Source organism: Habropoda laboriosa, unplaced genomic scaffold (genome assembly GCF_001263275.1).
Source record: "Habropoda laboriosa isolate 0110345459 unplaced genomic scaffold, ASM126327v1 scaffold339, whole genome shotgun sequence".
NCBI lineage: Eukaryota > Metazoa > Arthropoda > Insecta > Hymenoptera > Apidae > Habropoda > Habropoda laboriosa.
This window is the reverse complement of record NW_017100496.1, coordinates 342486-355015: the sequence shown is the minus strand read 5'-3', so window position 1 is coordinate 355015 and position 12530 is coordinate 342486. Positions and strand designations below refer to the sequence as shown.

The following is a 12530-nucleotide window of genomic DNA, read 5'->3' as shown; positions in this document are numbered from 1 at the left end:
TTAAAACTTGTTCTTTCGAGGCCTCGTAATGATGTTGCGCCCAAGGCCACCAAAAGTATAAATGCGGCCCTGATTGCAGTGGTTGAAGAATAAAAGAAACAAATTTCTTGAGTTCTGTGAGAGGTGGAAGAGTATTGTGAATTTTGAGAACATGTCAATACTCGAGAGCAAATTTAAATTAATTCAGAAAAATATATATTTGATACTGACATATTTATTTTAATGTAAATATCTACGAATACGCAAAATAAGTTGGTCCCAAGTGGGTTGAGAGAGAATATTGTGATGACAGCAGACTAATGAGGTAAAGATAAGTAATGGTGTAATAACGGTGTAAATAATAATATGGATACATAATATAATCTTGATGATTTACAGGAATATTATAGATTTATATTTTGGCTTCCAAACAGCAAATTTTGTCCGATCGTAGATTTTTACACATAATAGTCAAGAAAAAAGAATTTGCTGAAGTTCACATGTGTTGAATAGGAAACAAATTCATAACACATTCATAAAAATTCATAATCGCGATATTCACGTAATGTTTTTGTACAAGTTTAGACTTGGAAAAACTGCGATCGAAACTGCTGAAGATATAAATTTTGCATTTGAAGAAGATTATATAAGTGTTAAGACACGTCAACGTTAGTGTATAAGATTTAAGATGGGTGACTTTACATTGGAAATGAGCCAAGAGGAAGGCCAGATAGAGCCTAGGATGATAACGTTGTAAGAAAAATTATTGAAAACAATCCACGGTAAAGAATATGAAATTTTGCCACATCCTCTCCTATTCACTCGACCTTTTCCCGACCGATTACCATTTCTTCAAATGCCTGAAAAATTTTTTTAACAAATAAATTATTCCGAAATGAAGATACTGTAAAAGTAGCATTCAAAGACTAATAATTTTTATAAATTTGGAATAATGAACTACATACACATAAATTGTTTATTGATCAACAGATACCTATTTATATTAATATGTATAAATAATTTAATCTATAATAAATATAAATTATTAATGCATAAGTGTTCCTAAGTTTATAAATAATTTTATTAAAATATATACACTATTGATACATATAGATTATATTATTTATATACTGTATTCTTATTGTGTATTTATAAACGTGTAAATAATAGTATGGATACGTAATTTGATATTGATTAATTTTCCTTATGAGATATTAATATATGTACATATATTGAGATAATTGCTTGACTAATCGTGTTTCTTAGGAGATCGTAACAGCACAGAGTTTCCTATGTAATTATTTAGGCATACGTTTCCAAGGAGATTCATAGAAAACTAATTAAACGTGAACACTGATTTAAATTTAGATACGTCGAAGAATGAAGCACTCTGACTAGAATAATAAACAGCACGACCTGAATAGAATATTCCGTATTAAACAGTTCCCTGTGAAAAATCGACCAAGTACAAACAACTGTTTGAACAAAGATTATTCCCCCCCGAATCGGTGGCTCTCTGCTAGATATGAATATGAATATGCTCCAGATACTCCTTCCTGCTAATAACGGGCTAGACAACCGCAATAAATATCGCTGGAAAACAGGGGAACCTTTGTTTGCTCAGCGAGTATATAAAAATTCCGGAGCAAACGTACATAAATAATCGAACACCAAAAAAAAAAGAAGAAGAAGAGGGGAGTTTGTAAGCGTGTGGTGCGCTCTTGATCGATGAAAATTCGCGTGCAGACGATAATCGAGGGAGGGAAACTGTAAGGAGGGAAAAAAGCGGGGGAAAGGTGAGAGGGACGAGGAGAAGATCACCTGGCCGTCCTAATCAAACAGAACGTACGAATGCTACGCAAACAATATGTCCATGACCACGTCGTGGAAATGCCGAAAGCGTCGGTCGAAGCGGCACATTATTGTAGCCTAACTGCAAAGTCGAGAGAAAGAAGGATGAACAGGGAATTCTATTTTCCTCTCTTTCTAACCGCTTTGTTTTCCATTCCCACGTTTCCTATCTTTTCAACTTCTATTCTTATTCGACGCCTCTATATTTTGGTGGAAAGAACACCAATTTAGGCTAAACATGCAGTATGTAATCGAGAAAATTTTTATGACCATCGAGTAATAGATTGCACCATTGTTTTCTTCGATTCGTCATTCGTTTATGAAATACGTTTACGACATACCGTGAATGATGATGTATACAAGGATTGTGAGTCATTATTTTGGGCAAACAGTATGATTCATTGACAGTCCTAAGTATTCAAAATATAAACAGAACGGGCTCGTATTTTGAGAGTTTTAATTGATTGCTTTTGGAGCAGATTAGAATTAAACTGATACATACGTTTAAGTTAACCATTTCCAGTGACCTTTGGTTTAGCTTCTCCTCCACCATGGACATGACTTTGGAAACCAGACCCTCCTCACATGCTTTATTGGCCTGCCTGATTTCGCGAATAAAATCTGGAACATTTGAAACATTTATAATTGATGCAAGTATATTTATCAGTAATGTTTATCGGTACGTTTATGCAGTACGTTTATCATTTTAATCAGAGTTGGATTAAAAATCAAGGATTACAACAGATAATGCAACAATTTTTGTAAATGCTTACCCGATAACATTCCTGGTTGATAATCTGTAGAATTGCTGTATTTACACTGTGCCAACTTTGCCTTCATACTGCCTAATTCAGACTTTGTTTCGTTTAACTCTTTGAACAGTTGACTATTGCTCTTTTTCAGTTCTGTCATCTGAAAATAGAATGACATAATTATTAATATTTTTCATCAAAATTTAAGCACAAATAACCCATGTATATTTGTCAGAAATTAATTCACCTGTTCAATAAGAGACAAAACAAGCTTATTGCCACGACCAATCGTTGTAATGGAGCTTCCACTGTCGACACTGTCAGAGTCTTCACTCGGAGCATGAACTGGGGCTTCTGCAGACCCAAGACCAGGATCAGAATACCTTCGGTGCTCTGAATTCAACTCATCTCCGTTCATTCCATTATTTTTGTTAGCAGTAGGTGGCAAGCTTGCATAGTCCCCATTTTGGTAGTTAATAGGTACAGGAGATTCCATTCCATTTTCTTGCAAGCTTGTATAACCGTTTGCCATAGAATTCATACCCAAATTCATTGGGTGGTTTTGATTACAATGTCGCCTTGGTCTACCATGAACAGGTCTGACACCAGAGAATGGCACTGGTTGATACAACCTATACATGGTTGGCAGTGAAACAGGTTCCATGGTGTAAGTCATGGGCATCTGTGCATAGCCACACATGCTGGGATCAGATGTCGTTGTGAAGAGACGCTGTCCATTGTTTGGAATGTTCTGCTGCACGTTAGACTGCCATAATACATGCTGATACTCCATACCAGATACCGTGTCGTTATTTTGATTGTTTTGCATGCTATTCATCCACGAACCAAGCACACTACTTCTCTTGCTGGATCGTTTTTTGTTCTTCTTGGAGTGATTAGAAACATCCTCGCGATACCCTGATCTCGACGTGTCCAACCTGCTAAAATTTCGTTTCCGTTGAGTAAATCGATGAATAGACAATAATGATTTCAACAAGATCACGAGAAACATCACGCCTTACCTTTTGTCCATTTTTCACGGACGATCTACACCGTGTCAGAGGTTAGTCGTAGATCAGCACTCGCGGTGTACGTGACATGGAGACTTGAAGAGATATTATGCCGCAACGCGTACGCTGAATTACTGGCGTTCCGATTCGTACAAGCTCGAGCTTGGTAACTCACGTTAAAACATGAGTCGTAGTAATAGTAAATACGGACGGTAAACACTCGACCCGCTGCTCTATTCAGAATCGGTCGTTATCACTTCGTGGCTGATTGGTTGAATGAATCCCTACCATTTCTTGACCGCAAAACGTGATTACTTGTTCGATGACACCGCGAGACCCGTTTTTCGATCTTCGAAAACATGTTACGATGAATCGTTCAATAACGTTTACGATTACCGTCACGCACGCTTGCGGTTAAACTTGTCACATACATTCGCTTTTTGCGGCAGATCTTGATCTTTATTTACGAACAAATGTCAAGAACATCGTGTATTTAATAAATCGTACGATGATAATGCTTGTTCGTAGTGTCCCCAGATGATTTTAGTTAAATTTAGAATTATGTAGCTCCACGGATCAAGGATAATTATTTTGTAAGATTATCGCGCAAAAAAAGAGGCGCAAATTGAGCCGGTTTATCGTATCCATAGAATTGAATTTATAATTTCCGTATCAATAAGGAAACGAGAAAGCACTATAAAGTACTACAAAGTAGTATTTTAGAAAATTATAGGAAATATTAAAAAATATTAAAAATATTCTTTACTTGCAAATTCACGTTCGAATACCGACCTGTGACATTAAAAGACGCACTACGCATGCGCCATAGTGGATCTCAAGCTTCCAAGTGACGTGGCTTCAATGACGGCACGAGTTGTGCTGTTACGGTGAAATTGTGTCGTTTTAATTCAATTGTAAAATAATGTTGTAATTATGAGAACTTGATACTAGGGATTATTTAAAGTCTTTTTGAACTCGTTGTTGGGAATTCACGATAATTGTACGTTGATTTAATTAAGTCTGTTTAACCTAAATTCGCCTATTACATCTTCCCACTTGTCACATATCTAAAAAGTGTAGGTGTGAATTAAATTTCGATCCATTTCTTTACCATATGGTTATTCGTGATTGCAGAAACATGACCACTTATGAAGACTTTATTCAACAAAATGAAGACCGTGATGGAGTACGTTTCACTTGGAATGTTTGGCCCTCATCACGTGTTGATGCCACCAGACTAGTTGTGCCATTAGGAACACTTTACCAACCAATTAAAGATAGACCAGATCTTCCACCTATACAGTATGATCCTGTGCTTTGCACAAGATCTACCTGCAGAGCAATTTTGAATCCACTGTGCCAAGTGGATTATCGTGCTAAACTATGGGTGTGCAATCTATGTTTTCAGAGGAATCCTGTAAGGATCAATTCATTTTAATAATAAAACTAAACATCACTTCCTTGATTTAATGAACTCATATTTTGATGTTTAATATTTCTAGTTTCCTCCACAATATGCTGCCATTTCGGAGCAACATCAACCAGCAGAACTAATTCCAATGTTTTCCACAATTGAATATACCATAATGGTGAATAGTACTTACTCTTTAAAATAAATATTCATTTTTATTTGTTCAATTTGTACTAATTTTTATTATTTTTATACAGAGGGCACAATGCTTACCACCCATTTTCTTATTGGTGGTGGATACATGTATGGATGAAGAAGAACTGGGTTCTCTCAAAGATTCTCTACAAATGTCACTCTCCTTGCTTCCACCAAATGCTCTTATTGGTCTGGTTACATTTGGAAGAATGGTCCAAGTCCATGAATTAGGTTGTGAAGGATGCAGTAAAAGTTATGTTTTTCGTGGTACCAAGGATTTGCAACCAAAGCAAGTTCAAGATATGTTAGGTATGTGCCTGCATTTACACAATATAAATGAAATGTGAAGTACACGTTAATTCTCGTGTATTGTAGGCATAGGCAGGCCAGTTCCAAATCAGAATCCAAACCAGCAGAGAGGACCCGGTGGACAACCACTACCGCCAGCCAATCGCTTTCTGCAGCCTGTACATAAGTGTGATATGAATTTAACGGACTTATTAGGAGAATTGCAACGTGATCCCTGGCCGGTTGCTCCAGGAAAACGTCCATTGCGTTCTACTGGTGTTGCGTTGGCTGTTGCTACTGGCCTTTTGGAGGCCAGTTATGCCAACACAGGAGCTAGGTACATAATTTATATTATAATTATTATATTTGAACATTTCATAAGAATTTTAATATCTTGTTCAGAATAATGTTGTTCGTCGGTGGACCTTGCTCCCAAGGACCCGGTCAAGTGGTTACAGACGACTTGAGACAGCCCATAAGATCACACCACGATATCCACAAGGACAATGCTAAGCATATGAAGAAAGCAACCAAACATTACGATTCTCTTGCTTCACGGGTTGCAACGAACGGGCACATAATAGATATTTACTCCTGTGCTCTTGATCAGACTGGGCTGTTGGAGATGAGACAATGTTGCAATTCAACAGGTGGTCACATGGTTATGGGTGACTCGTTCAATTCCTCCTTGTTCAAACAAACGTTCCAACGCGTGTTCGCTAAGGACAGTAAAGGCGACTTGAAAATGGCATTTAACGCGACGTTAGAGGTGAAAACGTCGCGTGAGATTAAAGTTTCTGGGGCGATTGGACCCTGCGTATCTCTAGGAATGAAAGGGTCGAGTGTTGGTGAGCAAGAAGTAGGATTGGGTGGCACATGTCAATGGAAGTTCTGTTCCCTCACACCGTCTACCACTACAGCGTTATTCTTCGAAGTCGTGAATCAACACACCGCGCCAATTCCACAAGGCGGAAGAGGCTGTATTCAGTTCATCACACAATATCAACATAGTAACGGCCAACGAAGAATCAGAGTTACTACAATTGCAAGAAAGTATGAAAATACTGGATAGAATTATTATCAGGTGTTACTACTGAATGTAAAATTGACAAAATTTATTTATCATAGTTGGGCAGACGCTTCGACATCTTTACATCATATAAGCGCTGGATTCGACCAAGAAGCAGCTGCTGTTCTCATGTCACGTCTGGCAGTCTTCAGGGCAGAGAGTGACGACGGACCGGATGTTTTAAGATGGGTCGATCGTATGCTTATTAGACTGGTCACTATTCTTCACTAAACTTGTATTTGGTACACAATATGATGAATTTAATTTTTCTAACGTTAGATATTCCTATTACAGTGTCAAAAATTCGGAGAGTACACAAAGGATGATTCAAACAGCTTTAGGCTCGCGGAGAACTTCTCTTTGTATCCTCAGTTTATGTACCACTTACGCAGATCGCAATTCCTACAAGTATTCAATAATTCCCCAGATGAAACTAGTTTTTACCGGTTAGCTGTTTTACTCTGGTTTCTCGATATATGTATTGAAGTGTTACGTTATTAAACGATTTTTTAATGTTGCAGACATATGCTCATGCGAGAAGACTTAACGAATTCCTTGATCATGGTACAACCAATCTTGTATAGTTACGGATTTATCGGTCCTCCGGAACCAGTTTTATTAGATACCTCGTCTATTCAACCAGATAGGATTTTATTGATGGACACATTCTTCCAAATTCTTATATTCCACGGAGAGGTGATTTTTTTATTATCATCTGTAAGTGATAAAGAATATTAACATAATGTTCATTGATTGGTTACAGACTATTGCACAGTGGCGTCAATTGAAATACCAAGATTTGCCTGAGTATGAGAATTTCCGACAACTGCTGGCAGCACCTGTTGATGATGCTGCTGAGATATTAGCAGGAAGGTTCCCTGCACCCAGGTATATCGATACTGAACAGGGCGGTTCGCAAGCGAGGTTTTTGTTAAGCAAAGTGAACCCGAGTCAAACTCATAACAACATGTATGCGTATGGAGCGGTAAGTACATCCTATATTCAATCTTTTTTTCTAAATAATTTCATTCATGATATTACATTTTTTTTATATTTGAAATATTTTACTTGTCGTTCATTTTCAAAGACATAAACATTAAAAACAAGTCAGACATGTAACTAATAATTTTTTTATGTCACCGCGGTCCTGCAACCAGGGGATGCCGATACCCAGTGGGGTGTGTTTTCATTCATTTGATAATTATATGTTTCTTTTTTTTTGTACTCGCTTTCATTGCTTTGGTAATGGAATTAGGTGGAGGCAATTCAGCAACCTACACAGCTGATAATTGTTCATCAAAATAATATTTTTTTTTTTAATCATAATCCAACAGTATTAAAATATATAACAGATTACTCAAAAAGTTTACAGGAACATAGGTATTGGGTCGTCTTAATCTATCTCACGTTATTTAACATAATTTCACATTGTAACAGAGCAAGCATATAATTCGCCACGTTTTAACAATTTTTGTACAACGGTATGTCACAATTCACTGGTGGTTGGCATCGAAAATTTCTTCTTTTTTATTAAAATTAAAATACATTTTAATGTATTATAACTAACTCCAATCTATTTCTATCGGTTTGGGAAGCGTTTTATTAATTCAACAATTATCAATCTTGATTTCTAATAAATGTTTGTTGTAATTTAGGAGAGTGGAGCGCCTGTCTTAACTGACGATGTCAGTCTACAAGTATTCATGGAGCATTTGAAAAAACTGGCTGTGTCGTCCACGGCTTAAATTGCAGCAATACGATAAAATATTTCCTCATCATTTTGCGTATGCAAAATCTAGTGCTTCGGGCATCGTGATGAGGTGTCGATAGTTACAATCTATTAAAAAGGATAAAACAAATAGATGCAATAAGGATTTCTATTATACTGAAAATATATGATTAATTAAATGTAATTTCTCAATATTTTTTCCGAAGTCAAGGTATAATTTGTGTATAAATAAAGTACATAGTATTAGCGTAATGCATATTTTACATATATATTTTCAATTTTTTTAAACATTTTTTTTTTTTTTTTTTTTTAATTTTGGAAGATTATAAACAGTGTAACAAGACGAATAATGAATTAGACATAATAAACTGTAAGAACAATGAAATTTATACGCTATAGATCACAAAATGCTATATAATTGTACCATTTTTTATTAATTAAAATTGCAGCTGTTTTAATAACAATTTTAAAAAGAAATGGAATTTACTATTTGTCCTTCCAATGTAAAATAAACGAGGGTAAATATAAGAAATTAACTATCATTTACTATTAATTAGAATACATTTTAATGTGAGTGACCAACACATCAGCAAATTGTGCATTTTTATTAGAAAAAATTTAATTAACTAAGGAACCTTATAGACATTTTTTGTTCTACATCTGTCCTCTCTAGTGCTTTACAAAATTCCTCAAATGATATCATGCCATCGCCATTCTCATCAGCCTCTAATATAGTTCTTTCTGCAATACTAGTTAATTGTTCCTCGCTGAAATAAATAAGTATCAATGACTCAAATATCTAATTGTTATTTTCTATTGAAATTAATTAGCTAGAAAACGTTTTTTACCTAATATTTGCACCAACCATCATGTGCAAAATTGCTAGAAGTTCATCCTTTGATATTAAATCATCATTATCCAAGTCATACATTTTGAATGCAACTGAAAATAACAATGAATTTATAATATACCAGAAAATTTTTTGATTACATTTTATGGTTAACTTACATCTCAATTTCTCTTCCCTAGAATTTAATCTGTCTGGACTATTATTTTTAATAGGTCTAAAGTGAGCCAGCACTTGCATAAATTGTAGGAAATTCACCCTATCATTACCACTTTCCTCAAAGAAAGCATTTACAATCCTATCACCCAGAGGATTTATTGCTAACTCTGGTATCCTCAGGAAATCTTCCCTGCTAAGTGTTCCACAGTCTCCACGATCAAGGCTAGTGAAACGACTATACAACCGTTCTATTTGATTTGGTGTAACTATAACCATGTCAAAATAGTAACTGGATTATTACAAACATATTAATATATCATTTTAATATCCTTTACGCAAATGTGCATTGTTATTAGTAAAATAGTTAGCAAAATAAATATTTCAGATTACAAAATTCATACAAACTATTTGAGTTTATACACTTGCGTTATAAGGTAATAATTAAATGTTAAACGTTTTTTAAACAATAATAGATAGAAATATTATTTCGATAATAAGACTTACATCCAGTGGCTTCTTGAATTTGCGCTATTTCTTCTTCGCGCAAAAGAAGGCTAGATCTGTTACCCATATTTTTCTAATATTAAAATTGGAAAGTTTTACAACACCTACGTCTAATAATTCTAATCTAACGTGTCTATTCTAATTCATATTTAATTTCCTTGATCAAAGTACAGTGTCCAAATGGGATTATGACAGGTGACAAGCTAATCGCAAGTGTCAAAGGTAACTGATAAAACGGAAATCTTAAGGCTGATATACAACGTGTTGCGGAAGTATTTCGATTGATGAAGTGGGTAAATGGAACATACATATGATACTCTTTAGCAATCTTTTGCAATCACTCCATTTTAACCAAAATTTAACGCGTACAATTTTTCCCAATTATTTGCACTCTATAATGAGCTCATTTCTAATCTAACGCTGAACACAAATATAACAAAATACGAGTGGTGCCACAATTGAGATGAAAAAAGATTAACGTATTTCATGTTCTAGGTATTTTATGATCATTATGTTTCCATTATTGTATTCCCTAGGCCATTACTCGTGTTCATAAACTATCAGGGAATAAAAATCTTATAAAGAAATAATAAAATTCTCTTATTTATATTTATTTCGTATAATCATTGTCATTCATTATCATTACTCTATATTGTTTAAAATTTATCAATTTGATAAAAATTTATTTATGTCGATAGATCCTTTATTTTGCATGCTTAAGTTTCCTTTTTTTATATAGAAAATTATTGCTCGAATCCATACATATATAAATTACATAAATATTTATACATTACTTCGTATGATCAGTACTTTGAATATGACATTCTATTAAGTAGTTTTCATTCTTAGTAAATTCAAATAATTACGAGATTATGAGTTTGCGCTGTGACGTTTCGATTCCAACGTCAGTGACCAGGAAGTGACGTTCTTACAGCAGTGTCCACGTAGCGGCTTAACTTCTGACGAGCGCAGTTTTTTGTACGTCAAATAACACTTTGAGAAACGTTCTCCAGTCGTACGCAACGTGAGTATCGTGTTTTCGTGAATTATTACTGAATCTTTTTCCATAAAATTAGGAAAAACATTCACGATAAATTAGTTAACGTATGTTATAACCTACGAGTTATTTTCTGTTATTAACGAGCTCGAAATTAGGTGTATATATATAGTGTCGAATCCCAGTGAAATATAACACAATTTATAAAGTGTACTATAATTGTAAAAGCATATGTGATTTTGCACACAGCTCGCATGAAATTTTACATCGATTCTATCTATTTGTTCTAATTATAAAAACCGAGCATAACTGTGCCTCTGTCAACGTACATTTCGTTACCCGGAACGATTTTATTTTCAGTTTCACAAGCATAATGGATCAAGTGAAGAAGCTTACTGAACCTGGACGTCAATTTGCAAAAGACAGTATTCGTCTTATTAAACGTTGTACAAAGCCTGACAGAAAAGGTAAGTCTTTGATGGAACTAATTAGCAATTGAACTATATAACGTACTATTTGGTGTCCTTTAGAATTTCAGAAAATTGCCATTGCCACAGCCATTGGTTTTTGTATAATGGGCTTTATAGGATTCTTTGTTAAATTAATCCATATTCCTATTAATAACATCATTGTGTAAGTAAATTTAAATCTTGTGCATTCTTAATTTGATCTTTTTAAACAGTTGTATTTATATATTGTTTGTATCTTTCAGGGGTTCGTAAACTCACCTTGAGTAGGTACAATTAAGGTTTAAGATGATTATTTCCCCTGTTCTCCCTTCCTGCGTATCTTTATTTATAAGATAAAATTATGTATTTTGTTTTGAACTGATTGTGATTGAGATATGAGAATGTGTGTGTATAATATTAATATTGAATTTTATAATAAAATGTATGTATAATATTTACTGCTGTTCTGATTTTTATCCTAAGTCCTAGGGACTAGTTCCATGCAAAAATAAAAAAATAGGTATTAGTATCGAAGGCACTTTTATTTGAAGAATAAAATTTTCCCTTAGGTTACAACGATAAAATTTTGTCAGCCATTTTTCTAGTATCAATTCAATGCATTTCTCCTAAGGAAAAATAGCTGTCGCATGGAAAACCATGGCCAGGTACTCAGTAATAAAAGACAATAGTACGATTTTGTTACAATGAATAAAATCTTATATACTGTTTGCTATTTTGTTATTAAAGTTATTCTGCACTTATCCTCTAGAAAGACTTCTTTTTTAATACACATTACTAATAAAACAACGAACCTATAAGCCAGATACTATAAGCGACTGTATCTGGAATTTTAATAATGGCAGTATATATTGGATAGCAAACGTAATTATATCAAAATACACTCTATTTTTTTTTTTTTTTCAAAAAAAAAAAACAATTTTGTTCGCGATTTCTCATAAACGGTATGTTTTACAAACTCGGTCGGAATATTTTTCGCCTAAACAAAATGCAATACTTTCAAACAGTCTGCATATTAATGTGCGACAAAATAATAGAATCGCTGTTTAAAATTTGTTACACATCCAATATTTAAAATTTCTCAGTACGTCGATAATATTGATAATAATTTTACCGTTCTCGGATTCTTCCCTCAAGCTGTTAACAATAGAAAAAGACTCGTATATAAATATAAACTCTGTCGTCAAATACGTCTGATACCATTATTTTCAGAGAACTCTGCATTAGTAAATAGACATCAATAATATACGTTTAATAACATGTGTATTAAAC

General features: G+C 34.3%; 4 protein-coding genes across 7 annotated transcripts in view; 2 read left to right on the top strand and 2 right to left on the bottom strand.

Annotated features, from left to right (window-relative positions):
* Nucleotides 1-3680, bottom strand: part of LOC108576102 (serine-rich adhesin for platelets) — a 10142-nt gene extending 6462 nt beyond the window's left edge. For both annotated transcript variants that reach the window (XM_017939024.1, XM_017939025.1), the window contains exons 1-4: nucleotides 3605-3680; nucleotides 2830-3523; nucleotides 2604-2742; nucleotides 2333-2451 (exon numbers count right to left, since the gene is read on the bottom strand). In XM_017939024.1, the coding sequence (XP_017794513.1) occupies nucleotides 2333-2451; nucleotides 2604-2742; nucleotides 2830-3523; nucleotides 3605-3615 (963 nt within the window). In that variant the 5' untranslated portion in view covers nucleotides 3616-3680. The remainder of the gene's footprint in view (nucleotides 1-2332; nucleotides 2452-2603; nucleotides 2743-2829; nucleotides 3524-3604) is intronic.
* A 772-nt stretch (nucleotides 3681-4452) lies between these two features.
* Nucleotides 4453-8322, top strand: LOC108576098 (protein transport protein Sec23A). 2 transcript variants are annotated; one of them, XM_017939019.1, is made up of 12 exons: nucleotides 4453-4592; nucleotides 4727-5009; nucleotides 5095-5181; nucleotides 5261-5507; nucleotides 5574-5823; nucleotides 5889-6539; nucleotides 6615-6768; nucleotides 6850-7001; nucleotides 7077-7251; nucleotides 7319-7540; nucleotides 7713-7733; nucleotides 8211-8322. In XM_017939019.1, the coding sequence occupies exons 2-12, from the start codon at nucleotides 4731-4733 to the stop codon at nucleotides 8298-8300; spliced, it is 2328 nt and encodes a 775-aa protein (XP_017794508.1). In that variant the 5' UTR covers nucleotides 4453-4592; nucleotides 4727-4730; the 3' UTR covers nucleotides 8301-8322. The 2 variants fall into 2 exon arrangements, with proteins under 2 accessions (XP_017794508.1, XP_017794509.1); XM_017939020.1 differs by lacking the exon at nucleotides 7713-7733.
* LOC108576099 (calcineurin B homologous protein 1) lies at nucleotides 8310-9907 on the bottom strand. 2 transcript variants are annotated; one of them, XM_017939022.1, is made up of 5 exons: nucleotides 9795-9907; nucleotides 9293-9556; nucleotides 9133-9226; nucleotides 8920-9051; nucleotides 8310-8392 (listed from the first exon to the last, which is right to left on the bottom strand). In XM_017939022.1, exons 1-5 carry the CDS (start codon nucleotides 9859-9861, stop codon nucleotides 8386-8388), a joined length of 564 nt encoding a protein of 187 aa, XP_017794511.1. In that variant the 5' UTR covers nucleotides 9862-9907; the 3' UTR covers nucleotides 8310-8385. The 2 variants fall into 2 exon arrangements, with proteins under 2 accessions (XP_017794511.1, XP_017794510.1); XM_017939021.1 differs by lacking the exon at nucleotides 8310-8392 and having other exon boundaries at nucleotides 8907-9051.
* Nucleotides 9908-10741: 834 nt separating this feature from the next.
* LOC108576105 (protein transport protein Sec61 subunit gamma) lies at nucleotides 10742-11644 on the top strand. Its single transcript, XM_017939030.1, has 4 exons — nucleotides 10742-10818; nucleotides 11152-11258; nucleotides 11322-11424; nucleotides 11504-11644. The coding sequence occupies exons 2-4, from the start codon at nucleotides 11165-11167 to the stop codon at nucleotides 11511-11513; spliced, it is 207 nt and encodes a 68-aa protein (XP_017794519.1). The 5' UTR covers nucleotides 10742-10818; nucleotides 11152-11164; the 3' UTR covers nucleotides 11514-11644.
* Nucleotides 11645-12530: the final 886 nt, after the last annotated feature.

Excerpts from the sequence above, each read along its gene's own strand:
- LOC108576098 (XM_017939019.1), top strand. The coding sequence starts at position 4,731 with ATGACCACTTATGAAGACTTTATTCAACAAAATGAAGACCGTGATGGA. Across the intron at positions 6,540-6,614 it reads GTTACTACAATTGCAAGAAA|TTGGGCAGACGCTTCGACAT; the intron begins GTATGAAAATAC and ends TATTTATCATAG. Across the intron at positions 6,769-6,849 it reads ATCGTATGCTTATTAGACTG|TGTCAAAAATTCGGAGAGTA; the intron begins GTCACTATTCTT and ends TTCCTATTACAG.
- LOC108576099 (XM_017939021.1), bottom strand. The coding sequence starts at position 9,861 with ATGGGTAACAGATCTAGCCTTCTTTTGCGCGAAGAAGAAATAGCGCAA. Across the intron at positions 9,557-9,794 it reads AATTCAAGAAGCCACTGGAT|TTACACCAAATCAAATAGAA; the intron begins GTAAGTCTTATT and ends ACATGGTTATAG. Across the intron at positions 9,052-9,132 it reads ATGGTTGGTGCAAATATTAG|CGAGGAACAATTAACTAGTA; the intron begins GTAAAAAACGTT and ends TATTTATTTCAG.
- LOC108576105 (XM_017939030.1), top strand. The coding sequence starts at position 11,165 with ATGGATCAAGTGAAGAAGCTTACTGAACCTGGACGTCAATTTGCAAAA. Across the intron at positions 11,259-11,321 it reads TACAAAGCCTGACAGAAAAG|AATTTCAGAAAATTGCCATT; the intron begins GTAAGTCTTTGA and ends GGTGTCCTTTAG.